The sequence below is a fragment of the Lagopus muta genome, chromosome 5, assembly GCF_023343835.1.
Source record: "Lagopus muta isolate bLagMut1 chromosome 5, bLagMut1 primary, whole genome shotgun sequence".
Lineage (NCBI taxonomy): Eukaryota > Metazoa > Chordata > Aves > Galliformes > Phasianidae > Lagopus > Lagopus muta.
This window is the reverse complement of record NC_064437.1, coordinates 30947746-30975658: the sequence shown is the minus strand read 5'-3', so window position 1 is coordinate 30975658 and position 27913 is coordinate 30947746. Positions and strand designations below refer to the sequence as shown.

The 27913-nt window shown below is 47.9% G+C and overlaps 1 protein-coding gene and 1 long non-coding RNA gene across 10 annotated transcripts; one reads left to right on the top strand and one right to left on the bottom strand.

The window, feature by feature from the left end:
* Positions 1–243: 243 nt before the first annotated feature.
* Positions 244–3440, bottom strand: LOC125694032 (uncharacterized). Of its 3 annotated transcripts, none has more exons than XM_048946663.1 (3): positions 3238–3440; positions 2939–3037; positions 244–2437 (listed from the first exon to the last, which is right to left on the bottom strand). In XM_048946663.1, the coding sequence occupies exons 2-3, from the start codon at positions 2978–2980 to the stop codon at positions 1469–1471; spliced, it is 1011 nt and encodes a 336-aa protein (XP_048802620.1). In that variant the 5' UTR covers positions 2981–3037; positions 3238–3440; the 3' UTR covers positions 244–1468. The 3 variants fall into 3 exon arrangements, with proteins under 3 accessions (XP_048802620.1, XP_048802619.1, XP_048802618.1); XM_048946662.1 differs by having other exon boundaries at positions 2939–3055; positions 3238–3438; XM_048946661.1 differs by having other exon boundaries at positions 2939–3090; positions 3238–3424.
* Positions 3441–8301: 4861 nt separating this feature from the next.
* On the top strand, positions 8302–19238 carry LOC125693313 (uncharacterized). Of its 7 annotated transcripts, none has more exons than XR_007377048.1 (3): positions 8302–8971; positions 9928–17921; positions 19129–19238. It is a non-coding gene; the product is annotated as an uncharacterized LOC125693313 (long non-coding RNA). The 7 variants fall into 7 exon arrangements; XR_007377049.1 differs by having other exon boundaries at positions 19125–19232; XR_007377045.1 differs by lacking the exon at positions 19129–19238 and having other exon boundaries at positions 8306–8971; positions 9928–17592; positions 17708–17820.
* Positions 19239–27913: the final 8675 nt, after the last annotated feature.

Sequence of the window (27913 nt, the reverse complement as noted above, 5' to 3'; positions counted from 1 at the left end):
ATATCAGGAGAGCATGGGAGGAATTTTGGGTCCCATCAGAGTGATATAAAGGCGGCATCCCATAGAGGTTAGAGGCTCTTAGGGGTACTGATTTTTTGAGGGAGTGGCCTTATTGGGGTTGGGAGGATTGGAGGTCTCCGATTGGGACTGGGGACTCCAAAGGCTCCTATTCTAATATTTTTTTTAATATTTATTTATTTATTTATTTATTTATTTATTTATTTGGAGGGGGTCTTATTGAGGTTGGGAAGTTTGGGGAATCCCGTTGTGCCGTTGTGGTTGGGAGTCGCATTGGGTTGTGGGACTCTGGGCTTTTTTTTTTTTATTTTTTATTTTTTTTATTGGGGGAGTCCTATAGGGATTTGGGAGGGTCTGTGGGTTCCCATAGGTTCTGCCTTTTTTCAAGTGGGCTTATTGTATTTGGGAGGGTGTGGGGATTCCCACTGGTGTTGGGGAATTTTCGAAGGGTCACAGGCGTCCCATGGAGATTGAGGGGTCCTGTGGGACATGAAGGGATCCCCTTGGGATTGGGGACTCCTTAGGGGTGCTGTGGGGAGTCCCACAGGAGTTGGGATCCCGCAGACCTGCAGACTAGAGCTCCTTATCCAACCCTGCCATCTTGCCTCCCTGGCAGCCCCTCAAGACCTCTCAATAGTCCTTCAGTGACTCCAGGAGCTCCTGGCCTGTGACAGGATGTAACAGGACCACTCTTGGACCATGCTTGTTGATTTTGGTGGTTGGGGGCTGTCACCTGCTTGCAAGGTCTGGGGATCTCCAATCTCATCCCATTCCAGGAGGGGGGGGACATGTGATGCACACAGGAGGTGACAGGGACATGACCATGGTGGCCTTGGAGATAACCAGGACACCCATGGGAATTCCCTTTTGTTGTCATGGTGGCTTTGGGAATCTCAAAACCAACAATGGGGACACCAGAAGCAACCCATGGGGACACCAGGACCCCTTTGTGTGGTTGAGATGGCTTTGGGGGCACCAGAAACACTCATGGGCCCACTGGGAAGGGACATGGAAGGCATATATAGGGACATAGAAGGGATGGGAAAGGGACATATGAGAAGGTGATACATAGGGACCTGGAGAGGAACAGGAGGATAGACATGAGAAGGGGACAAAGGTGGAGATGTGTGAGGATCCTGCTGACATAGGATATCCTGTTGACATTAGGGATAAAGTGACATGGAGCCACAACCTCGTCACGTGATAACATTTTTATAAAACAAAACCATTTTTATAAAACAAAACGGTTTTCCCATTTTTATACGGAAGTGGTGGCATCCCTGTCCCTGGAGGTGTTGAGGGAATGCATGGAGGTGACACTGAGGTGACATTTTGTGACAGCTCTCACTCCACTGGTGGTTGAAATGGCGGTCCTGAAGGCCCCATCTGCCGTCTCCATGATCTCATGGTGGTGTTGGTACCACTGGTTCCTGATGGACATGTTTGTCCCCTAGCACAGCCCCGGTGGCAGCAGCCCAGGGAGGGCGTCAGTGGCCTCTTGGCAGCGCTGGGTGACCTTGGTGACCTCAGTGACACTGGAGGTGGCCAGCAGGCTCCGAATACCACGCAGTGTCCCCAAGAGGTGCTCTTGGGTCAGGCGGGCGCTGGCATCCCACAGCGCCTCGGCCACCACCACTATCTCTGCTAGCTCCTTGGGGATACCCATGTCCCCCTGGGTGGCCTTGGGGACATCAGGGCCAGCATATCCAGTAGTGACACCCACCATGGCCTTGATGTCCTTGAGACAATGCTCCACATGACTATAGTAGTTATAGGCCCCCATACAGGCGGCTACCAACTGTACCAGGAACCCATGGGCCACTGCCGCATGTTGTCCCCTCTCCTTGGCTGCCACTGATGCCACCACTGCCACTGCCACCTCTTCAGTGGCCTTGGTGGCTGCCTGCAGCCCTTCCTTGGCCTCTGCCACCCGCATATCATGGGCTGCCACAACCTCTGTGACCTGGGCCACCTCTGAGGACAAAGGTACCACTCTGGTGGCAGCTATCAACCCTTTGTGTGCTTTGTCCTCCCGTGTCACTGCTTCCACCAAGTGGCCCTTGGTGGCCTCAGTGGCAGCCTTGGCAGCGGCCACATTCCCACAGGCATCTCTCAGACATGCAGCATCCTCCTGCAGCTCAGCCCAGATGTCCTTCACTGTGGTCACTGCCTCCTGCCACGAGTCAGTGATGGCTGTGGGGGCACCGGGCTGTTCCTTGGATGCCCCCAGGGCGCATCGGAGGAGGGTGGCATCGCCATCTGGGTGCACCATGGCTCTGCGCACACCAGAGCTGAAGGTCAGCAGCCTGGCCTGTAGTGAGCCCATGTTCCCTCCCAGGGAAATGTCACCAGGGATGGCCCCCAACTTGCCCAAGGTGGCCACCACAGTCACCAGGGGCTGCAGCAGCTCTGGGGACACCTGCAGATGAGGACATGAGAGGTGGTGGTTCTCCCAAGACCTCTGTATTGTCTCTGCCGTCTCCACCAGGTCCCTACCAGGTCCATCTTCCTGATGATAACCCCAGTCCTTGTCTTCTGGTCCCCATGTCTCCACGTCAAGGCCAGCCACCCCATCCTCTCTGATCCCTCCCCACTATGTTGCCACCACAACTGCTGTTCTGTCAGTCACCAACCCTGTCCCCCTACCACCTCCTGTTTCCTTGCCCCCTTTACCACTCCCTGTCCCCTGGTCCCCTCTGCCACTCCCTGTCCCATGTCCTCCCCTCCCTGCTGTCACCTCCCAACCTGTCCCCTTGTCCGGTCAGCCACCTCCTGTCCCTTGTCCCCTTCTGCCACCCTTTGTTTGCTCTACCACTCCCTGCCCCCTGTCCCTTTGTCCCCCCTTCTGTCCCCCCCTGACCCCTTGTCCCCCCACCACCCCCTGTCCCCACCCTCAGGACAGCTCCGCACTCTGCCTCACCTCAGAGGGGCGAATGGCCCTGGTGATATCCTGTGTCCACATGGGTAGTGGCAGCAGGGTGAAAAATGCTGGTCCCAAGGTCGTTGCTTTCAGGCTGGACTGCGCAGAAAACCCAAACTCCAAGAAATGAATGCAGTTAGCAGCAATTAGTGCTATAGCAGAAAATATATAGTAATAAGTATTACTTAATAAGTAATAAGTAATAATAATAAGTAATTAGTAATAAGTAATAAAATACATAGTAATAAGTACTAAAACAGCTTATTTTGAGCCAATTTTCCACAAAATAGAGAAAATACCGTTAAATCTGAGGCTGGGGACCTATGGGTCCATCCCTGTGGATACTCGGGAGTGGGGATTCAGCCGACCTCGGTAACAGTGAAAAGAAGGAAAGCGAATCCAAAACGGGGCTGGGCGTTGCCGCAAGGAATTGCAAAGGGAAAGGAAAGCTTCCTGCACAGCCAGAGGACGATTGGCTGGGAGTGTGGTGTGGGGGCAGGCCAAGTACTGTTCCGTTTCTGATTTTCCGGGAGATAGATTCTCCCTTTTCCAGAGTTTTTTTCCTCATTTTGGGGGTTATTTTTCCACTTTTCCTCCCCATCTCCTGACCACCCACTGCCCCCAGTGTCCCCTGATGTCCCCAATAGCTCTTGATGCCCCCCAGACCCCCAGGATGTCCTCAGCTTGTCCTCATCACAGCTTCAATGGTTACTCTGGTTTTGTCCTGACACCTCCCTAGTGTCCCCAGTGCTGTCCCAGTGTGGGAATGGAATGTTGTTTCTGCATTTGATATTAAAAAGATCAATTGGTTTGAAGAAGTAGAAAATAATGCATTTGTATTCTGTAACATATCCTTAGAAATAGTTGATGTAAGAAGTAAAAATACTGTATATGTTAGCGGTATGTGTTAGAAACATTATTACTGAATTAGTGATTAATTCTTTCTTGCAAAACTGTAATAGTTGTTAAATGTTCCAAACAATGCGAGTATAGTGTTAGGGATTAGAAAACATATTGTAGAGTTGTTCTGTTAGGATAAGAAACTCCCAGCAAAAGAAAAACAGATGTAGCAAACATCAAAGAAATTAGGGCCTCTACACAAGGCCCGACTGTCTCACCCCGTGAGAAGGTTGAAATGTGACAAGCAGGCACCAAGATAGTCCCGTCTTTCTCCCGAGCTTATCTTTGTGGAAAGAAGGACAAGCAGATATCCGCAAAATAATGATCAGTTGTGGAATAAGTTAATTAATTAACTACAGATTTACGCTTATGCAGCAAAAATTTATGTTTGTTTACCAACACTTCAACAAGGTTTATGGGTAATGAACAAAAAAGTATAGAATTTTAAGGGAGTGATACGTGTAATGTCTGGGTGCTGGAACTGGTGGCACCATGCAGAGCTGCAGCACAAGGGCTGTTTGCAGGGAGTTGATCCAACCCCTCCAGGCTGATGCCTGTGTGTCAGCAGTGACTCTGGGGCTTTTCTCAAGGGACTGAGCACGCAATTCTGCAACTCATGCTTCTGTGTTTCTTCTGTTGCTGTTGCCTTGGTCAATAAGTAACTGCACTGCATTTATTCTACACCCTGCTTGCAGAGACTCATTCTGCACGGGCAGAGCTGCCCTAACAAGGAGCAGCAGCAAAGCCCTCACCCAGCGAGGCCACGCACTGGTACTGGTACGTCTACAGCATCACATCCCAGTACAGCACTTGCTGCGCAGGGTCCAGCAGCGCCCATTCCTCTCTGTTGAAATACATGGTCACCTCTGCAAAGGCCACGGGCTCCTGCAAGTGCTCCTTGCTGGTGTTGGAAATAATCCAAGTAATTTTGTCAGGACGGTATCTCTGATAAAAGCAGAATTTATTCGCGATTGCAATGGCGGGCGTCCCACAAGTAGGAGCACGCCTATGGACACAACATGACAGCCTTTATACCCTGTTTTCTCCCCCTTGCCTTCCCCCTCCCCTGTTTCCCCAATGGCTGGGTACTCCAGGTTCACAATCTTATCAGAAGGTTTACATTTGCTATTTACTTGTTAATTTATTTGTTATCTGGTGCCAGTCAGTAGTCATCCTGTTGTTTCCAAGATGTCTCGGTGCTCTCCTTGTCCTATTGATATGGTGATTTTCCTTAAAGTCATCATCGTTAAACAAAGAGCACTTGGGGGATGATGTCAGGCCTTCCCAATGTCTCTTCAGGTGCTTCCTCGGGCATGCCATGACTTGTTCTTTGGTTTGCTCTCCTGCAGGATATTCTTGCAGTGCATGTGACAAAATATACATATATACACCTATATACAGAGTATGCGTTCCTGGGAAGGTGATCTTCCCCAAGTTAAGTAGAAGGACTCCCAAAAAGAACTATGATAGCAGAGATTATAAAATAAAAATAATATTATACAATTCTAATGCAGAAACAACATTTGTTTCCCACACTGGGCACAGCCAAGGCCCAGGGAAGCAGCTTGGAGAGGAGAGAAACTCCCATCCCGGCGGCTTCTCTGTTCCCAGCACGCAAATGCTGGCTGAGGACACCTCACTCTCACCCTGCACTCCCATCTCTTACTCCTTGCCCTCTCCTGGCTGCTTCCCCAAGCCCCTGCCTGAGATGGACATTCTGTGGCCAGTTGCTGCTCTGCTGCAGGCAGATGTTAAACTGGAGCCTGCTGAGACAAGAGAAACAATAGGCAGGAGAGGTGTGAGAAGGAATGCAGCAATCCCTGCCCAACCCCCAACCTCACCAGCCCACCTGCAGGGCATTGCCTAGGGGTAAAAGCCAGCTGGGACTCAGAGCAGCAGCACTGCTCTTAGCAGGCTTCCTTCCCAGCAAAGCCAGTGTGATGGTGCACTCTCTCCTCTCCCTTTCTTTCTTTCTTCCTTCCTTCCTTTCTCCCTCAGCCTGCCACAGGAAGACAGTGAGCAACACTCCTGGCTAAATCAGATTAACGATCACGAAACTGTCTCAGACTGGGAGGCTGAAAGAACTGACAGCAGACCTCTGGCTCAACAGCTGAGAGCCAACTGAGCATGTGCCTAAAAACAAAGTACAGCAATGAGTCAATCATCTTACCACCAAAATAGAGAGCAGCACAAGCACCTCTTAAGCATTCCTGCACAGCAGCAGGCTGCAGGACAAGCTCTCCCCTTGTTTGGAAATATCCAAATAATTTATCAGGATGGTATCTCCGATAAAGCAGATTTTATTTGCAATTGCAATGCCAGGCCTCCTGCTGACGTGCGGAGTCAAACTCTATAACCACAAAGTAGTTATAAAAGTAGCTATGTTTTAATCAGTGCTGCACAGACATTGGGTGCAAGGGGGGGTCGTTCCTCCTAACTTGCACAACGTAGGGCAAAAAGCTTGGTACAGATAGAAGCCGAACTAACACATAATCAAAGATTTTCCTGGAATTCATATACATATTGTTGGAAATATTCAAGTAATTTTTGTCAGGACGGTATCTCTGATAAAAGCAGAATTTATTCGCAATTGCAATGGCGGGCATCCCGCAAGCAGGAGCACGCCTATGGACACAACATGACAGCCTTTATACCCTGTTTTCTCCCCCTTGCCTTCCCCCTCCCCTGTTTCCCCACTGGCTGGGTACTCCAGGTTCACAATCTTATCAGAAGGTTTACATTTGCTATTTACTTGTTAATTTATTTGTTATCTGGTGCCAGTCAGTAGTCATCCTGTTGTTTCCAAGATGCCTCGGTGCTCTCCTTCTCATATTGATATGGTGATTTTCTTTAAGGTCTTCATTAAACAAAGAGCACTTGGGGGATGATGTCAGGCCTTCCCATGTCTCTTCAGGTGCTTCCTTGGGCATGCCATGACTTGTTCTCTGGTTTGCTCTCCTGCAGGATATTCTTGCAGTGTGTATGACAAAATATACATATATACACCTATATACAGAGTGTGCGTTCCTGGGAAGGTTCGTCTATACGATAAGTGATGCAAACAACATTTGAGGGAGGGACCATATGCTGATGGGTTCTCGGAAATGGAATGAATATTGTGGGAATCAAATGTTGTTTCTGCATTAGAATTGTATAATATTATTTTTATTTTATGATCTCTGCTATCATAGTTCTTTTTGGGAATCCTTCTACTTAACTTGGGGAAGATCTCTGATAAGTTTACATCACTTATCGTATAGATGAACCTTCCCAGGAATGCACACTCTGTATATAGGTGTATATATGTATATTTTGTCATACACACTGCAGGAATATCCTGCAGCGGAGCAAACCAGAGAACAAGTCATAGCCTGCCCGAGGAAGCACCTGAAGAGACATGGGAAGGCCTGACATCATCCCCCAAGTGCTCTTTGTTTAACAAGACCTTAAAGAAAATCACCATATCAATATGACAAGGAGAGCACCAAACAACAGGATGACTACTGACTGGCACCAGATAACAAATAAATTAACAAGTAAATAGCAAATGTAAACCTTCTGATAAGATTGTGAACCTGGAGTACCCAGCCAGTGGGGAAACAGGGGAGGGGGGAGGCAAGGGGGAGAAAACAGGGTTTTCTCCCTGTCATATATAAATAAATATAATAAATAAATAAAGGCTGTCATGTTGCGTCCATAGGCGTGCTCCTACTTGCGGTATGCAGGCCATTGCAATCGCGAATAAATTCTGCTTTTATCAGAGATACCGTCCTGACAAAAATTACTTGGATATTGCCAAAAATGTCACACCTGCACAGAGATCCTTTCTACCTTGATGTCAAGACACCTTGCTGGTATGGATCCTCAGTAAGCTTGGTTTGAGAATTGCCAGCTTCACTAAGGTTATATCTTTGACTGTGCACATAGGATTTCTTAAGACACAAACTCCTGAACACGTCTGAGACTAGGAATGGATCCAGCTGTGCTGAGGAACCTTACCTCTGTGGTTTGAAGAGTTCACACAGCAATGGGGTTGGCTCTGATCCTCATGACACAGCAGGAGAGCATCCTCTAGTTGTATGTGTAAACCTGTCCTCTATGTGGAAAATAACCCAAAGAGAAAAACCCAGTGAGGCCACAGGCTGCAACGTCTCCAGCATCACATCCCAGTAGGGCGTAAATAATTTCACCTCATCGACTCAGAGCTTCCCCTTTAAACTGAAATTGGTCAGGTCTGCTATACAGAACTCCAAAAGGACTCAAATATTCTTTACATCTTGATTTTACCCTCATCCTCTTTGCCTGGTATCAGTGTAAGTTCTCTAGCTGAATTTCAACCATGTGCTGTTCATCAGGCAATTTCCACGTGCCCACTTGTGCTCAACAGGCTGTGTGCAATTCCCAGCTAATGCCACGGTGTGACCCAGCTGCCGCAGCACTCACAGTGCCGAGCACCCTTTGTCCAACGGTATCGCAACATGTGCCCGGAATCGAGGTATGATGTCATTTAACAGTGCTTGTGTACTCGCCTTGTTTGTCCTACAGACAAAAGCCACCGACCAAGCTGAAGCAGTGTCTGTCAGCACCACGACGTTCCCCAAGTTCTGAGAAATACATTTGCCATCGCTTTGCCTTCACTGCATTTTGTTTTTTAACATAAATATTGGATCTCTTAATTTCAAGGACTCACGACCTACCTGCACGTGCGCCATATACGTAAAATGAAGCATTTACCAATTACCGAATTAGAAGAGTTTAGAATGTTAGAAGCTCCGTCCAGCCGCGGTGCAAACACGCGGCCTCCGCCCGGCAGCGTTCCCACACTCAACATGGCTCCTCGAGTGCTTCACCCGCTCTTCAGCGCCCCCCTGCAGCGCACCTCTCTGCCGCTCTGAACTTGCCGTGCCCTTTCTGAAAATGGCCGCCAGCTTCACCCCGCGGCCGCCTTGCCTGGGTGACGGCCGGGTCGCGGTCACGTGGCGGGCGGTGGGTCGTGAGGGCGGTGAGGTGCCGGGTTTGTCCGCTCCTCCTGGCCGCGTCGTGCGGTCGGCTCCTATTGGGTCCAGGGCCTCTCAGGGTCCGTGCCGCTTATGTACGGGACGGCGCCGGAGGGCCGGGATCGGCGGCAGCGGGGTGAGTGGGGCCGGTGAGACGCAGGCGGGGAGGGAGAGTTGTGGTTGGTGGGAGGGGAGAGCGAGCGTCCTCCGAACGACGTTCTGTTTCGCAGTTTTTGTCCTCAGCCTGATTTCTCTCTCCTTTCCCTGGCCGAATTCCGTGCCCCGTTACGCGTCCTCCAGGGGGAGGTTAGAGCTGATGGGCAGCCGGCGGCTGGGGGCTGTGCGGGGTTCTCTTGCCGGTGATGCTGCAGCAACGTGTCCTCCGTGCTCTCTTCGCTGAGATGTGCCGTGTGTGCTCTGTGGCTGTGCTGAGGCTGCACGAAAGATATCACTTTTGGTGTCCGCAGACTCGTGAAGGAAATTTACACTCACGTTCCGAAGACGGTGCTCTCCTCCCTTTCACCTTCCTCCTCCTCTCGCCCCCGCACTGTAGAAATGCGTCTGTGATTGCTGTGAGCAAAGTCTGAGAAGGGACTGGATTTCAATTCGTGCTGCTTTTTTTTCCCCCTTACTCTCTTTCCCCTATACGTCACCATGTGGCCATTATCTGCTAATTGTACTTTCAACGGTGATTATTTTTCTCATGATCCTAACGCTGTGAATTTCTCAGTGGTTGCTGAGACAAAGGTAATCATAAATACAGGTTTTAGCATTATTGTATCTAGGAATAGAAAATGCCCAATAGCTAATCACATTCTGCTGCAAAAAAAGAAAGCATAGTCTCTTTTTAAAAAAGCAAGAAACAGAGTGCTTCCTCCCCCAAAAAAAGGGAAACATACCCAGACGTTTATGTTGAGTTAACATGATAAGAATGAAGAGTGGCAGCTTTGTTTCTTCCCTTCACTACTTGTTTTGAAGTACAGAGGAAAGGATGTGTGAGCCATGCTGGAGCAGTGTGCCTGCCTGCATACTGTGGCAGTGAGCAATGCAGAGAATTTTATAATGTCTTTATAATGTCTGTCTCCTTCCTAGAAGGCACTGAGTTCTCTGAGATGTGCTATGGAAATGATGAGAGCTACTTCTGAGGCTGTGAGCGGTGGCTGATGAGAGAAGCTAAAGAGAGGAACCTCAAAATTGAACAGATTGGTAAATCCAAGCCTTGGGTTTTATATGCTCTTTGTTCTAACAAACACGTCTGACCCTTAATTACTTCAACGGTTTTTATGTGGCACCAGACAAGGTAGGGAAGCTCTAGGACTTGATATGCTTGCATTGATGCTTCTCTCAGACTGTTTTGCTTTTCTGCAGTAGCATAACATTCTAGGCAGTGGCTTCCCAATAATCTTCTCATGTCAAATGATGTTAATGTTTAGACCTGATCACAATGGTGAATATCGTTAAGGCTGCATTTCTGAATTTTCACTGTCTGCAGTAAAGCTTCTCAAGCTGTGGTTCCCATTCCACTGAGAAAGTCTGCCCTTTGTGTTGCACTGTGGGAAGGTACATGAAGTGTCCATCTCTTCTGGAGTGTTTTCCTTCCTGTTGCTGACTGTTTCAGTCAGTGTCACTCTTGCACTCTGGTAACACGTTGATGCTTGAGAAATGGACCTTGGAGGGAGTGGGGTAGGAGGTGTGTGTCCAACACAAGTTTTTGCCTTGCTGTGCTTTTACAGTAGAATATAAGTTCTGCATGTGAAGTATTTAAGTAAAGTCCTGTTTTCATGTTGTTACTGACATTCTGTATGACCACGTCTTGAAGTGAAATAGTGGAGAAAAGCATTGTCTGCAAGCTGTAGAGACGATGTTAATAGCATATAACGTGTGACAAGGCTAAGCGTTGTAGAGAGCTCTCACAGCATGGGTGTTCTTTTCAGTAAGGCTGCAAGCTGTGGGCCAAAGGATGAGAGAAATAAGCACCTGCCTTGAATTTTCATTATTTCCTGGGAGGGCTGATGAAAAAGTTCAGTAACAATGGTGAAATATTTATTTATGTGCATGCGCTACTACTTTGAATATCAATAAATATTCTATTCTGTATTCTGTTTACTTTTTGGTTTATAGATACGGAATGAAAGGGCATTTCATAGAAAATGGATGAAGGTATGTCTGTTTTCCTTCTTAAAAGTGAAATGTGCTTCTGAAGTTCCCTTGTTATCACATGTGCTTTGCTTGTCTGATTTTTCTCTAGAGAAGAGACCTTCATCCTGTGACAACTTTGCTTCCTGACCTCTCGTGGTAGCTGCAGGCATGAAGCACTAACAGGAACACGGGATCCTTAGACTTCTTTTTTTTTTTTTTATCTGAAGATTTTATTTTGAACTTTGTAAGTCCGTGTATGCTATGGAGGGCATTTTAAAGGAGGCTGCAGTTGAACCGTACAAATTCGTCTTCTTACTGGCTGGAAAACAGCTTAATTTGTAAGTCAGAGATCTGGAATTCCTTCAGACTCTCAAGTGAAGTTCCAGTGGATATGATGTCCTTTAATTATTGTTGTACAGCTCCAAGCTTTCATTGCATGGTCTGATTTACTTTTTCCATAAAGTAAGAGCTCTGTATTTTAACTGTGCAAAAGTCAATAACCTCATTTAGAACATCAGTTGGAAAGAGACAGTATTTCACATCAGTTAACACTGTGCTGTCACTGTTTCCTTCCCTGCACACCCTTCTTTGGAAGCTCACTTCTCTTTGAGTTATGTTATGCTGAAGTGGAATCTTAATATAAGTTCTACTATATGCATTATTCATGTCCTTGTTGCTGCTTTGAGGCTAAGAAGGAAATGCATTTCTTCTCAATAGAAAGTAAGGGTTAATCTGTGTGTGAAGAAAACTGCTGATTCTTTTTTTCGTCTCCATGCACAACTTTGCAGAAATTGGGTCCCTTCTGCTTAAAATCAGCCAGTCAGCTGCTATTAGAAAAGTTCTTTTAGTTTTTGTATGCTATACAAGGTCAGTTGTGTCATTTGTCCGTGGCAGCATCTGCCGCTATTTCATTCAGTGATTAGTTTTAGCAGAATAATACAGAAAATGGCGTACAGCAGTTAAATGTGACATGACATTAGGAGGGAAAAGCCCTCTGTAACTTAAGTGTCTTTCATGAGGCTGGCATAGATAACATTCTGCCTGCTCGTGAAAAGTGGGAGTGCTCTCTGAAACACTTTATCCTCATTTATATGTAAGGCTGTGTGATACACTTGTAGTCTGTTAAACTGATCTATGGTCAAAGGTTATAGCAGGACAGGTAAGCAGGAATTTTATAAAGAAACTTCCTTAGGCATTGAGTTAATAAACTTTGATCACCTGCAAGAGCCTTTCTGAGAAATAGCAATTATAATATGGTAGTGCATAACTAATTTTTCTGTGGTTGTTTTATTCCTGATTTGCCTACAGTAGGCAGGAGTTGCACCTCAGCGAGTTTATAGTGCTTTAGGAAACATGCATTGCATACTTTAATTACATAGACACGTTTTACATACTGACTTGTATTACTCACTTCCACCACTTTGTTTTCAGAGAAACTGGTGAGATCCAGAAGCTCACTGGGGCTTTGATTACTTTTCTGTTACAATAATGTCTGGATTCTCAGTTCCCATTTAGTTGTGATGGCAGTGCAGTGTTTGGGAAGCATGCAGCCAGCTGACTTGTTCTTCTCATCCTGGGTTTTGTCACACGGCGGTCATGTTTTGCAGAGTTAGACTTCATCTGATTATTGACTTCTGGATAGAAATGTGTACGATGTGCTCGTTACCTTTGTATTATCAGCAGTCTTCATTAGGGCGGAGGTCTTGTGAAGGAAACGAGCTTTGGTTGGGTGTTGGTCACTGTCAGTGAGTCGCTCTGCAGCTCTTGCAGCCCACCCAGTGTGCCTTTTGCAGCTGAGCTTGTCAGGGTGTACAAAAAGAGCCGAGTTGGGTACTAAGCTGTAAATGCGGCTGCGTGTTTCAACTGGGACCTTGTGCTGTATCTTGCTATTGACAATAAGTATTTAAAGCTTGACCTAAGGCAGTACGAGACTGTGCTGCTTCTCTTTTAGCACCTTAAGGTTACTGTTACAGGTCACCAAGGGCAATATTAGAATGAAGCTTTGCGTTAGCAAGCTGTGGAGGTGGCGTGATGTACGTAAAGCTAGGTTTACTTATGCTGCTGTGTTCTAAAGAAATAATCTTGTACTCATGCGAATGCTGCATTATGTTACAGATTGCTCTGTAATGCAACCTTTTCTGTTCTACTGGTATTATCCCAAAGCAAGTGTGCTTTTCACTTTCAGTTTGGAGGAGAGGAATTACTGCAGCTGTTTGTACTTCTAGGCCTTGATTTTTCTTTTTGCGATAAGTGCTCTTAATATATTGGGTAGGCCTCTCTATCCTGGGACAAAACCAGTGCCAAACGCCTGAGTAACTCAGCAGGAACTGCGGGCTGTGGAGATTGCAGAACCTTCAGCAATGCAGCAGTGCAGGATGTTGAGCTCGGATCCTAAAGCAAACCTGCGTGAACGGAAACATGAGCTCGTAAGTGTTGTGCACTACTGATAGCTTTTAAAGCTGTGTGTGTAAGGACTGCCTAAGGTACTGCACAGCACATCCATCTGCTGTGTCAGGACAAGAGAGAAACTGCAGCTCACTCCTCTGTCAGCCTGAACTCAGAAATGCTGAGGTGTCAGGACAGCTGTCCTTAACCGCTGTGAGAAAAACGTTGTGTAAGTTGTATGGCATTTTTGAGTTACGTTTTCACCTTGGCCTATGCAGCTGAGTTCAGGTATCATTCAGATTCTGAAGATCTATTCAAAAGGGGGATGTTCTTGAGAACTAGCATGAAAAACACAGGAGGAAAAGAACATAATAAAGTTAATCTAGCTGTATGTTTCTTAGGGTCTCTCTCAGGTTGTGTGTCTCCAGTTACGAATAATAGGTATGAGGGTTTTGTTATCTGGGGTATCTATCCAGCCTAAAAAACAGACTAGCAAACAGACTTTCTTATAACTTTTTCTAACAGCTGCTTTGGTTAGGAGGTACAGCTGGAGGCTGTAACCGTCAGTTGCTCTTTTCATTTAATGTTCAGTTTTTTGTGGTGGTACAGGCAGAGAATGTATTGGTTTTTCTTTATTAAAGTTCTCAACACTGGGAATTGGTTCAGGAAGTGGATTTGCTGTCTTTTCCTTTCCTGTGGGTTTGTTCTGTCTGTTTTGTGGAGGGAAGGATGGTGGGGTGAGGGGGAGGAGGGAGGTTGCTTGTTGGATTGTTTTCCCATGTTTTATCTGGGAACATTCTTTTTGCATTGGAAGATATTTTTATTTTTAGCCAGGAAGCTGTTTCTCCACTGTGTGGTGGAGAAAATGAGGTGTAGATGGTTGTACTAACTTGGTGTAATGCTATGCATATGAACAACAAACCGATTTTCCCAGTATGACTGTGTGTAACTCAGCAGCTGATTGCTATGAAGGATTCCCCTTTGGTCAGTGTGTGCCAGTGAGGGCACAAGAGCCTCAGGGTGGGTGCTGCGCCTGTTTGGGTGAGAGGTAGGAAGTTTACATCCCTGTATTGTCAGAGAGCTTTACTGAGTCTTTTTTCTCTAGCTGTGTTATTTTTTGTAAAGCATGAAAGCAGTTCTGTGGAAAGTGTGATAAATAAGCCTTCTTTTTCTTTAAGGTAATTCAATAGGAAGCAGAAAGATCTAAGAGCAAGCAAATTTGACCACTAGGCACGTGCAGAAATAAGCTACTGCTTGCTATTGTTATTGCTATTAGAGTACTTTGATCTGAAGTACCTGCTGAGGTTAGTGTGCTTTCCATGTTCTTTTTTGCTCATTTTATTTTATCCTTAAGTAGACATTTGATACCTTTCAGTTTGAGAAAATAGAATGAAGTACCTCCGTATTCTTATCCCACTTGAGATTGTTGTCTAAGTCAGCATTTCTTTGTGTGTGGGAAAAGGGAAATACTTTGTCATGCTGGCTTCTGAAAACGTGGCTTGGCAATTACTGTGCAAATTCTTAGTGGTCTTGTGCTGTCTGTGCCACAGTTCTGCAGAGAGGCGGCACATACAGTGCCATTAAGATGAAGGCAAATGCCTTAATTTTCATTCTTCTGCTCGTTACTGCATATGTAACAGTGTTCAAGAAAATGACTGTCATGTCATCTGAACAGTTCAGAACACCTGGGCAGCTCTTCCCATTTCCATGTTACTTCAGACTTTCCTGAGGTCACATTCCTCTTTTCTGCTCGCTCACACTAAGAAACCCCGACAAACAGCTCTACCTCCTATAGTCAATTATTCCGTAGGGAGAAGCCCTTCTGTACTTTCTTTTGCTGGTCTCTTTACTCTGTCTGCCACAGAACTGATGTTTTAAGATGTGCTTAGTATAATTCTGTAATCATCTTCTATGGGTAGAATTCGTTTTGGAAATGTGGTTACTTTACGTTGGAAATAATTTTTGTATGTGAAATTAATTTGCTTGGACTAGAAATCACAGATATTTTACTAAGATGAAACAGAACAGAAATTGGAAGAAAATAATTGCATCTCAGCACATGCAGCATAGTTTACTCAGCCAGGCTGGTTGTACTTGTGAGTGGACGGACACTTAGAAGGAGGTGGAAGCTCTGCAGCTCTGACAGATGGCCCAGACAACCTTATTGTCATAATCAAAGCTATGGTAATGTATATCAACAAAAATGGAATAAACAAAGGAAATGTTCTGTTACAAAGAGCCAGCTTTGATTTATGCCGTATCTGTGAATATCCTGTACAGTGCTTTTGTAGCTGTGTTACCGAGACCACCAGAAGTCTTTTTTTCTACCTAAACTTTGTATGTAGTTGTATCATAAATTAACTTTAATTTGATTGTGTACTGGAGGAGGAATTTGTGGGTTTTTTTTGTTTTTTTTTTTTTTGTTAAACAGCAGTATTAAAAATACATAGAGTTTATATAATAGCAGTCATTACTGAGATAGTGGAATAAATAGTTGCGGGTTGATCCTGTGTTGCTTTTTATTCTTCATGTACAGTATGTGTTTCAAAAGAATATGGGCGTCTGATAGATTCTAGTAATGTCTATTCCTTCTGTTTCTTTCTTTATTCAGACACTTAATCACTCTCAATCTGTCAGGCTTCCCCTGCCTCATTTCTGATCTTTGCCTCAGCGAGCAGCTTTCTACCTCAGAGTCTTTTGTAAGTATGCCTTGAATGCATTTAGTTGCTCTTGTAAAGTGAGTTGCACTGTTTCTTGTGCACGCACACAAATTATGACAAGGTACCGAGAATTCAGAATTGCTTGCCTTTGGTGCTGGAGGTTCTGTGCCTGACAAAGTCTTAAACATCCTGCTTTTCTTCTTACCATAAGACAAAATGGTACAATGAATGTGCAGGATTAGTACCTCCCAGTCAATTGACGTATATTGAAGAAAAAAATTGCTGGAACAGAGATGCAGTTTGATTTATCCTTGCGGTTTATTCCAAGGCTGCGTGCTCTGAAATGCTGGTATAGTTTGTGTCGGAAGTGGTCGTGACCTTTCTACTGGCATCAGTTCATTCCCAGGGGAATAACTGCAGCTGACTACAGTGCTGGTTTTGTTGTTCCATCCCCACACAAGATATTCTCAGAATCTTTTTTTTTTCTGTTCCAATCATTAGTATTACTGTATTATTAGGATGATGGCTCATTGATGTACGCAAATTGCTCTGAAAGGAATGCCTCCTATTTATTTCCATAGAAATGACAACAGATACATAGAGTGAATTCTCAGCTACAAAACTGTTTTTCAACATGGTCACCACCATTAGCTATAAACATCATTAGCTGTAAACAATTCTTTATAACAGATACAGCTACAATATACACTCCTAAGGGGGAAGCAGGAATGTATTTATTGATGAGCATAGATATGCTGTAGTAGATATAACAGTGCCTTAACAAGACTGGAGATGGCTGGATTCACTTGGTTATTTTCCACATAGAGGACAGGGTTACACACACACCTACAGGACTCTCTCCTGCTGTGTCATGAGGATCAGAGCCAACCTCATGGCTGTGTGAACTCTTCAAACCGCAGAGGTAAGGTTCCTCAGCACAGCTGGATCCACTCCTAGTCCCAGACGTGTTCAGGAGTTTGTGTCTCAGGGATCCTATGTGCACAAAGATACAACATATAATCTGTATGATGGACTATTTGCATGTGAGGAGGCAGTTTATAATCATGCAGATGTTCAGCCACTGTTCTGTGGCAAATGGTTGGACTGTGCAGTTTGTAGATTGCCCTAAGGCAATCTACAGAAAGTATCTTGTCACCCCTGCCATGTTCCTCTGCAATTGGGATAGTGGAAAATGCACTAGCTAAATCAATTACAGCATACCCGCTTCTGGAATGCTACTGAACTTCTTCTCTTAAAGCAATGGTTACCTGCTACAGCCGCTGTGAGAGGTGGGGTGTGCTTATTTAATTCACGACCCATCACTTTTTGACAGGCCATATTGGACTGTTCCAAGCTGTAGTAGTTGACTTAAAACTCCTGCATCCAATAAATCATTAATTGTCCTTGATATCTCTTCATGCCAACCCCCAGGGTGGTATATTGTTTCATTGTCACTACTTCAGTTGCAGGAGGAATCTGCGCAGCAGGCATTTTTACTTTTCCCACTAAAATTGTCGGAGCACTAATGCAATTCTTTATTCCAAATTGGTGCTGACCGCTGGGAAGATTCAAGGTGAGTCCTTTTGGAATACCTATCCCTGTGATGTTTTCTGGGACAGGGACAATCATGACAGGATACAATCACTTCAGGAGGTTTCCTGTTTTCATTTCTATTTGTGTTTTCACAGGTTGCATTTGTTTCCCTCCCAACCCTATTACTGGTTGTCCTTCAGATTTCTTGGGGTTCCCATATACTAAGGAGGCCTCTGCTCGGGGTCGTTTGAGGCTCTGCAGTTTGTGAGGACCAGTTTTTCCAAAATATCTCCTTCCAAGGATAGAAATTGGAATATCGTTCCCAATCGTTCTCCCCCACAACAGCCACATCGGGCACTCTGCAAATAGGTAAGACGTTCCATTGAGTGCAGTAGGTGGAATTGTTCCCGGGTCTTTTGCTTTAGAATTTGGCACCTTCTTGCTAGGGTTTATTTAACCCTCTGTGTTTATGTGTCCTCTGTAATTCAGGAAGTGGAAAACCATCAATCTTATCATGAGAAATCTGGTTTCTTAAGAAAGCTGTATTAATTATTTTCAAGAAATTTTCAAGAAATCCTATTTTCACTGCCTTTCTGCTCTTTCCTCTTGTCCATTCTCCCCTGCCATCTCCTTCTTTCCCCTCCCCCATTGTCTCTGCTTCTCTTACCTGTATCCTGTCTTCAGTTCTGCCCTCTTTGTCCTTCCCTCTCATTCATGACACTTCTGTTCTTCTGTCTTACAATTTCCTTTCAACTTTGTGGAGGGCTGCCAGGAGATTCTGTCAGCGGCCTGGAGTAGGGACAGGGGAGAGAAGGGGACAGAAGAGGGACAGGCAGAGACAGGGGCAGGATAGGGAAAAGTCCAGGGTAGGGGCAGGGCAAGTGATACGGACAGGGGCAGGAGATGGGCAGTAAGGGGAAAGGAGAGGGGCAGGGGCAGTGACAGGATAAAGAAAAGGGTGAGGATAGGTGTGGAGGTAGTGGTAGGGTAGGGATAGGGACAGGACCAGAACATGGGCAAGGAAATGTGGAGAATCAGGGACAGGACAGGAACAGGGATGGGCTAAACAGGGAATCGGGGCACAGCAGAGCCTGGTCAGGGCTACGTCAGAGGCAGGAGAGGGACTCGAAAGGGGCAGAACTGGAGACAGGCACAGCTGGAACTGCTGCCACTTCCGTGGTGGTGAGGATGAAGGGATGCCTGCTGTACTTCCTGGATGGTGCGAAGTAGAAGATCGTGGGGATTTCTCGCTTTTTGTTTATGTTCTCCAAAGAGCTTATTAATTGCTATGAGTAGTGACTTTGGTTAATGCTCTGATTGGGTAATGGCAGTTCCATTAGAAGATTCCAGGTTTGCAGGGGAATTTTCTACCAAGGAGGGATCTCCAGAAAGAGATCCTTCTCCTGTGGCAGTCAGCCCTGAAATGGGGACTCCAGCCCTTCCTGAATTGCCTTCACCTGTGCTCCCAGGGCTGAGCAGGTCCTTTCCGCAGGTGCTAAACCAGTGGTTCAGGCTGGGACTCAACAGATCCTGTGCACATGTGAAAGATTTTAGATATTTTTTTTTTTCTAGGAAGATTGAAAAAGCAAGGAAGTTCTCTGCCCTTGCTCCTGTCCTTTGTTCCTGCCTCCACATGCCCTCAGCATGCAGCCAGGAGAGGAGGGGCACTCAGGAGCACAGTGGGAACCCTTCGTATCTCCTCAGCTCCTGAATTCCAGCTCTGCAGAGACATTTCATATCTCAGTGACATCTGTGGCCCCCACAGCCCCCTTGAGCCAGCCCCAAAGGCCCGCCGCCCCTCCCCCCCCCCCCCCCCCACAGGATTTGTCGCCCAGCCCACAATAAGTCTGTCAGCTCTGTGTGTTTATTTCAAGAGTGCCGGCCCGGGCGCTCGGTGGTTTGCAGAGGAGGAAGAAATGTTTCCTGAGGAGGGCTGTGGCACACGCTGCCCTGAGGAGGGGTGCACGCTGATGTGTAGAATCAGACTATGACCACAAAGCAGTTATAAAAGCAGGTACGTTTAATCAGGGCTGCAATGCTGGGTGCAAGGGGTCTCCCCTTGCTGCTCCTACTTCACACAGCGTGAGGAAAAAGTGTGCTACAGATAGAGGCCGAACTAATACGTGATCAGTAGTTTCCAGGAATTCGGATACGCGTTCATTACATTCCAAAAACCCATCAGCATGTGCTTCCCGCCTCGCACGTGCACAGTGAGTGGCGAGGGTATCCTGGCGGTCGTGGGATGAAGAATCCTCATCTTCCTCGCGAAGGCTCGCAGTCTTTCTCCCTGTTAACTTTTGACCCTGTGGGAGGGGCAGCCCCCCCCAGCCCCGCTTCAGCTCGCCCTGCGGACATCGAATCGTCTTGCTGCCAAGCGTCCTCAGGCTGTTCTCAAACCCTTCTCTTTACGGCCTTCATCCCCTCGTTATCCCAGACCCAGTGTCTGCCATCCCTTATTTTTCTAACAGTCTTGTTTCTACAAACTTTAACTCTGCCCCCCATCCACCCAATCCTTAATCCCTGTGAAGCCTCTTCCTCACGTTTTTACTACGGGGCCCTTCTCACCCTTCCGCACCGGCCCTCACAGCCGTACCGGACAACCGCGCACTAGGCGCGGTCTGCGGTCCCGCACGGCCTCCTGCACGCCCCGCCCGCCGCCTCTCCTATTGGTCAGCCCTGCCCGTTCGGTCATTTCGTTGGCTGCCGTCGCCGCCTGTTATGAGCACGGCCGCCCCCGCCACGTCTTCCGGGAGAGCCCCATCCGCCCCTTCGTCTCTGCGGAGCCAATTGGCTGCCCTGGCTGTCACTTAAAGCTTGGGCGGAGGGCCGATTGGACGAACGAGGCCACGCGAGGTGTCCGCTCTGCGTTTGAGCGGTCCGAGCGAGGCCGAGTCCGGGTAACGGGCGCACGGAGGCGTGACGTCATGCGACGCGCAGCGGCCGGGGTGAGCGTCACGTGACCCGGAGAGCCAGCGGTATGGGGCTGAGGAAACGCGGGTCCTCGCGGGGCTGGGCGGTGGGTCTGGCGCGTTATTGGGGCGCGGGGGTCACGTAGGGCTGAGAAGGGAATCCGAGGCGTCCTGCTGCAGCTGCGGGTGCAGGACGTGTTCTGGGTGCCCCATGGGGCTGGGAAGGCACGGGGCCGGAGAGTCACGGGCCTGTTTTGCGGGGTATTCCCCTGGGACTCGGGAGAAGGGGCCGGCGGTCTCCGTGCCTGTTGGGGCCGTTCTTCCCCCGAGTTCCACCTCCGCCGCCCCTCTTTCCCCCACGCTGGTGCCCGGTGAGGCCTCAGAGAGCGACTCAGAGCCGGAGCCGGGGGGGAGCGCTGCCGGGACCCCCGCAGCGGGGCTGAGGGTTCCGGGGGAGGCATCAGAGACAGAGGAGGAGGAAGAGGACAGTGCGGCCCGAGTGCCTGACACAAACCCAAGCAAAATCAATTTCTGTAGGTTATTTAAAAAAAAAAACAAAAAAAAAAACTTTGCTGTTGTTTCTGCTCCCTGTTCCATTTATTTACCTTCTGCCTTACTTCATATGTAACAGATAATACCTTTTTCCCCCTTTCATCCCTTGATGGCTCCTGATGGCCCCTTGTTTCTCAATTCTGTCCTTCAAACAGGTCACAGTGCAGGAATCTGTTTGGATGTGGTTCTTTAGGGGCTGCCAGGGGCAACCATGGTCTTCTTTACAGCTTGCAGGAGCAGCTCTGCTCTGACACCTGGAGCACCTTCTTCCTCTGCTTCTTCACTGACCTTGGTGTCTGCAGTATTCTTTCTTTCGTGGTTTTCCTCCTCCTCTCTCTCACAGCTGCTGCACTGCTTCAGAAATAACTTTGATTTACAACTCCAGACTTGGCAAGGGCAGACATTGGCCTTGACAGAAAAATGAGTGCTATATTTTCAGTTCTGAAATAACCAGCTTAGGGATGTTTAAAACTGGCTACAGGAACTGACAGCACTGAGGGAGCTCCATGTTAATGCCTGGATATTGTAAGCTGGAGCTAGCAATGCAAGTGCTGAAATACAGGGAGGGTCATTTAAAGAATAATCTCCTGAATTCTGCCATCCTTGCTAAGCCCCACATCATGCAAAACAATGTCTTCTTGAAACTGAACATTTTTTGTTCATTAATGTTTTACCTTTTCTTTCTATCCTGAAATATAATATTAGTAGTGGACATGCCAAAGAAGTTACCCAATACATTCCAACTGGATTTAAACGCTCACTTTTGTGGTAAAGCAGTGCCTAGAAACCTGCAATGACTGCTCCTTATCCACGTTCACTGGATTTTCTTCCTGGTAAATGGAGTCTGAGTATTTTTACCTATAATGGCACCGAGTGTTAAACCTCATCTTTAATTTAGCATCAGAGATGGTTTTTCTGCTTCTATAAATGACCACTCACTCAAAAAATACAGCTGTTTCTCAAGCACAACTGCCTAACTCTATGGGTTAAGTGCTGAACTCTGACACCTGGGGACCTTCTTTCCCAAGGCCAACCCAATTTAATTCACAAAAACTTACATTAGGAGAAAAATAAAATAGTTTTGGTAAAACAGAGGGCTTTTAGCAACCTCCTTTCAGTAGTCAAGAAGTAGCAAGGAGAACACCAATCCCCATTTTTTAATTGATGCTTATACCAAAATGCCTCAAGTATGTACAATCCCAAACAATCTCCTTTCTCTGGGGAAGTTCAGTCCCACCTGAGCTTGGCCAGCACATTCACCCCAAACACACACAATTGCGAGTGCATTCACACAGCGAATACCCAGGAGGAGGGTTTAATGAGAACAGGAGAGAGCACAGTGACCAGGCAGCGTCTGCTCAGTCCAGCACTGACCAGATCCCTGTCCACACACAGCTGGACCCTTGCATTCAGCTCCACATCTTTTCCACTGACCTTTGTTCACCTCAGTCCTCCCTCTTTCTGCTGCACTTATTTCCCATTATCAGCTCTCACATACTGTATTTCCATTTTGAAACACTTTCCCCTCTTTTGCTATACCCATACTCTCACTTGGTGGTTCAGACACCATTCATCCCTTCATTCCCTGGTCATCCGGACCTGAGATGGCATCACAGTGGGTTCCCTGAGCACTGCTGCCTTTGTGAGCCCTGACTGCCTGCCAGGTCGCAGTGCTCCCTTACAGCTCTCAGTGCCTTTTGCGCATTTCCTACCTGTCTGCCTCCTGATGCCATGCGAGTTGCTGCTGTCCCTCATAGCACTGCCTCTGCTCTCTTCTCACACTGCTCTGTGTCCCATCAGGCAGTGACCGTCCTTGTCCCACCCTTTCCTGCACACAAGTGGTGAGTTTTTTCTACTTCCTATGATGCAAATTAATAGAATCGCAGATTTGGATTGGAAGGGACATTAAAGAACAGCTCCAAACCTCATACCATGGGCATGGACACCTTCCACTAGTTCACATTACTGAAGTGGCCAATAAGAAGTCTATAGTTGTTTGATTTTATGATCTAAGAATGCAGACCCTGGGCAGGAAGTGTTCTGGTGCACTGTGTTCCATGAAATACAGAATATTGTACTTTTATAACTCTGCAGGGCTCAGATTTGTAGGGTATTACAGGGTATTACAGATTTGTTTTTAGAAAATTACCCCCGCCCCCTCCCCCCCCCCCCCCAAAAAAAAAAGTTCAAAGAAATAGAGAAAGATTATTTTCCTTTATTTAAAAGTACTGATCCATAGGGGAATGTTGTGCTGGCTTTCTCTGAAAGAAAATGGATATAAAATCAGGGTGGAATGCAGTTACTATGGCACAAAGGACTGGTGTGACAGTAGGTGTTGTGGGACCCTCTTCCCAGGATCTACCTCGGTGGATCACTGGCATCACAGCACTGCCCTTTAAGTGACATTTCCTCTTGCTCATACCTATTCTTCATCTTCCAAGCTGAACTCTGTGGCAGTATTTCACCCTCCAGATGCCTCATTCAGAAAAGATCCATTATCTCAGCAAGCACTCACTACCCAACCTGCCAGCATTCTTGTGATCTGCCATCAGCTGATGAGACAGAAGTAAGATCACCATGATCTTCCAAGCCATGAGATGGGCCAGGACACAAGAGGATTCACAATACTTTAGATGGGGCCTCATGAAGGCAGAGTAGAGGACGATCGCCTTCCTTGCCCTGCTGCCCACCGCTCTTTTGTTGCAGTCTAGAATATTGTTGGCTTTCTGGGCTACAAGCACACACTGCTGACACAGGTAAAGCATTTTGTCTACCAAGGAAGCCCAAGAACTTCTTGGCAGGGCTGCTATTGAGGAGTTCTCCCGCCATTTGGTAGTTGTGCTCTGGAATCCTACCTTCAGGCATGAAAGCCAGGGAAGCATTGCTGGTGAAGACAGAGGCAAAGAAATCGTGAGGTACATCAGCCCTCTCTGCTCCTATGCTTATTAACACAACAGTAGGCCTGCACCATCCCTGTCTACTCTTCTACTTGTAAGGAAACTCTTATCAGCTGGAGCCTTCACACTCCTCTTCAAGTATCAGGTCTATGTCAGGTGAAAGCAGCCAAAGCTGACCCTGACTATCACAGCCCTGACCAGCTCCCTGTCGGCCAGTATGAGACCCAGCTGAGCATCACCTGTGTTGTCCCCCCAACAGCTGTGTGAAGAAGTTGGCTGAACTCAGTGGCCTGTTGTTCTGCTTGGCCAGAGAATGCCAGGGCAATTGAAGCTCCCATAGGCAGCTGCTCATTGATCTGCAAACACCTCAGATTGCTGACAAAAGACTTCTGCCTGCTCTCCTTGATCAAGCAGTTGGTAAGCAGCCTGATCAAGACCACGCAACAGTTAATGATGTTATCCTATAATAGCTCAAGTGACCAAAATGAGAGAATCTTTTCCATGGTGTACTGCACGTGAGTTGTAGGCTCATTCACTTCTGGACACTTAAGGATACAGTTTGCAAAGGAATCCCTCATTTTATCTCCATCACTAGCTATATCCAATAAAGTCCTGCAAGGAGACACAAAAGCTGGGACAAGCTTGCTGATAACAGCTGAGGACACGCAGGAATGTCCATGACACAACAGCCACTGCAGTCAAGGAAGATCTAGAAAATACAGGTGATGAAGCAGAAGGGAAAGAAATAAGCTTAGTCATGCTCCTGTGGCACATGACTTCATTTGTTCGGCTAAATCCCTTTATAGGCTACCCTCATTATGCACAGCAGGGACAGTTTCAGTTGTCCCAGATGTGGGTATCTGTGGGTATTCTGTCCTTAATCTCCACATGTGAGCATTAGTGCCTCACTAATTAGCAGTAGTGAGGTACCTCAGACGGAGATGTCCATGTTGTGGACATCTGGTCTGAGGCAAGAGGAACTGAGGGGGGTATTGGAAGGGGGGGAAAGGATCAGAATGGGGGAATAAGGAGAGGAGGGATGAGGTGGGGTGGGGAAGGGACCCTGGGGGTAAAAATGGAGAACTGAGGTGGGGGGGGGGAGGGGGGGGTTGGTGTCGAAAAGGAATGGGAGAACTGGAGTTTGGGTGGGCTCTAAAGGTCAGTGTTGAGGGGGATCAGGGGAAGAGTGTGACCCTGGGGGTCAGAAAGAGGGACTGGGGGGCTTTATGGCCGAACCGTGGAGGGGGACGAAGTAGCGATGTACCCCAGATTGGGGAGGACGGGGATACAGCGCACCTCCCCACACCGAGCAGCGATCCTGAGCACCACAGAGGCCCCACTGGGCCCCTCCCCGAACACCCACTTGTAGAAGCTGAGGAGGCGCTCGGAACCCCGGAGCTGCCCTGCGCCGTTGGAGCAGCGCGCGGCCCCGCACCACTTCCGCACGGCTGCCTCGGTCTCGCGGCGCATGGTGATGACGTCACACCGCCTCACGCATCTCACCCAAGTCAGCAACTCGTCCCTCACCCGGCCCCAACGCAGGCAGAAAGTAATCAACCATTTATTTTCATTATTCCCTACTAAAAATCTCTGCTGTCTTTTGCGAATTGCCGTGAATTTCCACTTGTTACACGCAGGTATGTTCTGTGTTTCCTCAGTTGCTCCGTGCCTCTAATTTGTCACGGCCGAAGGCTTTGCAGGGCTCCTCCTGCTGATCCAAAGAGAATAGGCTTCGTTACGCACGTGGGAAGAGCCACGGCACATTCGCACAGCTTCCTTTGCCAGCCGCAGAACCCTGACTTGCTCTGCTCAGCTCCCTGGGCTGCCGTGGGATGGCAGAATGGCGCTGCTGATGGGGGAAGGCAGCTGCACTCCTCCCTCTTGCCAGCAGTCGTCCCTTCCCACGGGGACAGTTTCCCTCCCACAGCGCCTTCCCGCTGCTGCTCTCTCTGCTCTAGCAGGAAGAGAAAGTGCTTCCAAAAGTGGGATGGCTGCGTTCCCCTCGTCTGTCTTCCCCGCAGGAGTTGGCCATGTTGGAGAGCAGAGGCTGAACAGGCAAACCCTTTTGTCCCAGCACTTGCAGGCAGCCCAGCCTTCCTCCCTGGCAGCCTGCCGCACACACTGGCCATACCTGCATGTGGAAGATCTGGGTGATCTCTCTGTCCACGTCGTAAACAAACAACCCGAGGAGAGTTTCACCTTTGTCCTCATCTGCTCCCTCAAAGACAAGAGATGATGGCAGTCATACTTAGGCAGGCCGTATGAAAAAGAACATGCTGAGACTGAAGGCGGGAGCCCCTCCCCCCCACATCAGCTCTGGCTCGATTGGAGCACAAAGGAGGGTGAACCCGAGTTAGGGCACATGGAGAAATTGCTCCCAGCTGCTTGGCCATAAAGAGCAGCAGAGGGGTCTTATAGGGCTCTATGGGGTCTTATGGGGCTCTGTGGCAAAGCTTTTCCTTGGGGCTTTCCTCCAGAACAAGCAGTGAGCAGAGACTTACCAAGACAGCAAACTCTTTGGGGGCACTGCTGACTTCCCCAGAGGGAGAAACTGCCTTGGAGATGTGCCAGACAGTGAAAGCCATGGGTTGGAGATGCTGATTCTGAAAGTGCTTGTGCTGGAGCTTGAATTTCAGCCTGCAGATAGCTGGCTGTGGTGGTTGGTGATGCTCACAGCACAGGGTGTGAGGGCCTTGCATAGGAGCTGATTCCTGAGGAGGCATGAGAGGGTTGGCACCCTCCAGTTCCTGGGAGGTCCCAAATGCCCTTGGGCAATGGAGGGGGTGACAGTGGATGTGGGGGGCTGGGAGCAGCAGACTTTGCCTGAGCTTAGGATTGGAGTAGCTCAGTTCCCAATGAGAGCACATCATATCCATTCCTACTGTCCTGCTTTCTTTCCAAAGGAACTGACCAAGAAACTGAGCAGGATGTACTGCAGGAAGGCAGCCATCCCACACTGCCAGTCTTGGACAGTGGAACACAGCAGCACCAACAACTGGCATGCCAGGTAATTTCTGTCCCACGCTTATCCAGCGTCACTAACCAGAGTCACTGTGTGCCTGCAGGCTTTTACTGCCTGCCCTTGCACACCAGCTCAGCAGCCAAACCTGAGCTTGTGGGCACAGAGCATGTGTAAAAGAAGCCAGGAATGGCTCTCTGAAAATGGCTGACCTCAGTTCCAGCGGCATGCCAGAGAAGGTACTTGCTCTGTGACTTGCTCTCTCTTGCTCAGAGAAGGTACACCTCTGTGATGCTGCTCAGCTCCCACCACTCACAGTTCCCAGAGAGTTGTGAGCTTTGCCCTTATGCAACAAAGCCACCCGGGGGTGATGAGCAGAGTCCTGTGTGATAGGAGCCTGCAGGACTGTTTCTCCCCTGGGCTGACTCTGTCTGTGCCCTGCGCTGGCTGGTGCCCGGCCTCTAACCTGGGGGGTGTCCTGTGGGAGAGCTCAGGACACTCGCGCTGGGGAAAGTGTGAGGGATTCTGCTCTGCAGTGCTCCCCACAGACAAAGCCCAGATCCCAGGGCACAGCCCCAGCCCTCAGCCCAGAGGAAGACACGGGTAGTGCCTGTGCAGCCCCTCCCCACCCAACAAGAGGTGGAAGACCCGGTGCTTAAGCACCAGAGACAGAGGCACCCACTAATGAAAATCTCTTGGGTCCATGAAGCACACTGGGCGATCATCTATAACGCAGGTGAAGGTAACATGGAACATTGTCTCGTTTCTTCCAGGCATGAATGCCAGGAAAAGCACAGAGGCTGCTGTTCACAAATCTGTGCAGAAGCACCACATCGCAGCCATGGTAATGTTCTCAGTTGTGCTGCTGTCTGCGCTGGTGCTGGCCTGTGGTGCTGTGATATGGATGTGCAAAAAATACCTGTGAGTTGGCTTTTCCCCAAAACACCCAATTGCTGCATTTGGCAATGAAGTATTTATAGTGCCGGGATCCCGGACGGCCAAATCAGCTGCTGGCAGTACACTGCCAGGACTTATGTTGCCAAG

What these genes read in the sequence shown, in the direction of transcription:
- LOC125694032 (XM_048946663.1), bottom strand. Translation starts at nt 2,980, where the DNA reads ATGTGGACACAGGATATCACCAGGGCCATTCGCCCCTCTGAG. An exon ending in GGGCCATTCGCCCCTCTGAG is followed by an intron (nt 2,438 to 2,938) that starts GTGAGGCAGAGT and finishes CCTCATCTGCAG; the next exon opens with GTGTCCCCAGAGCTGCTGCA.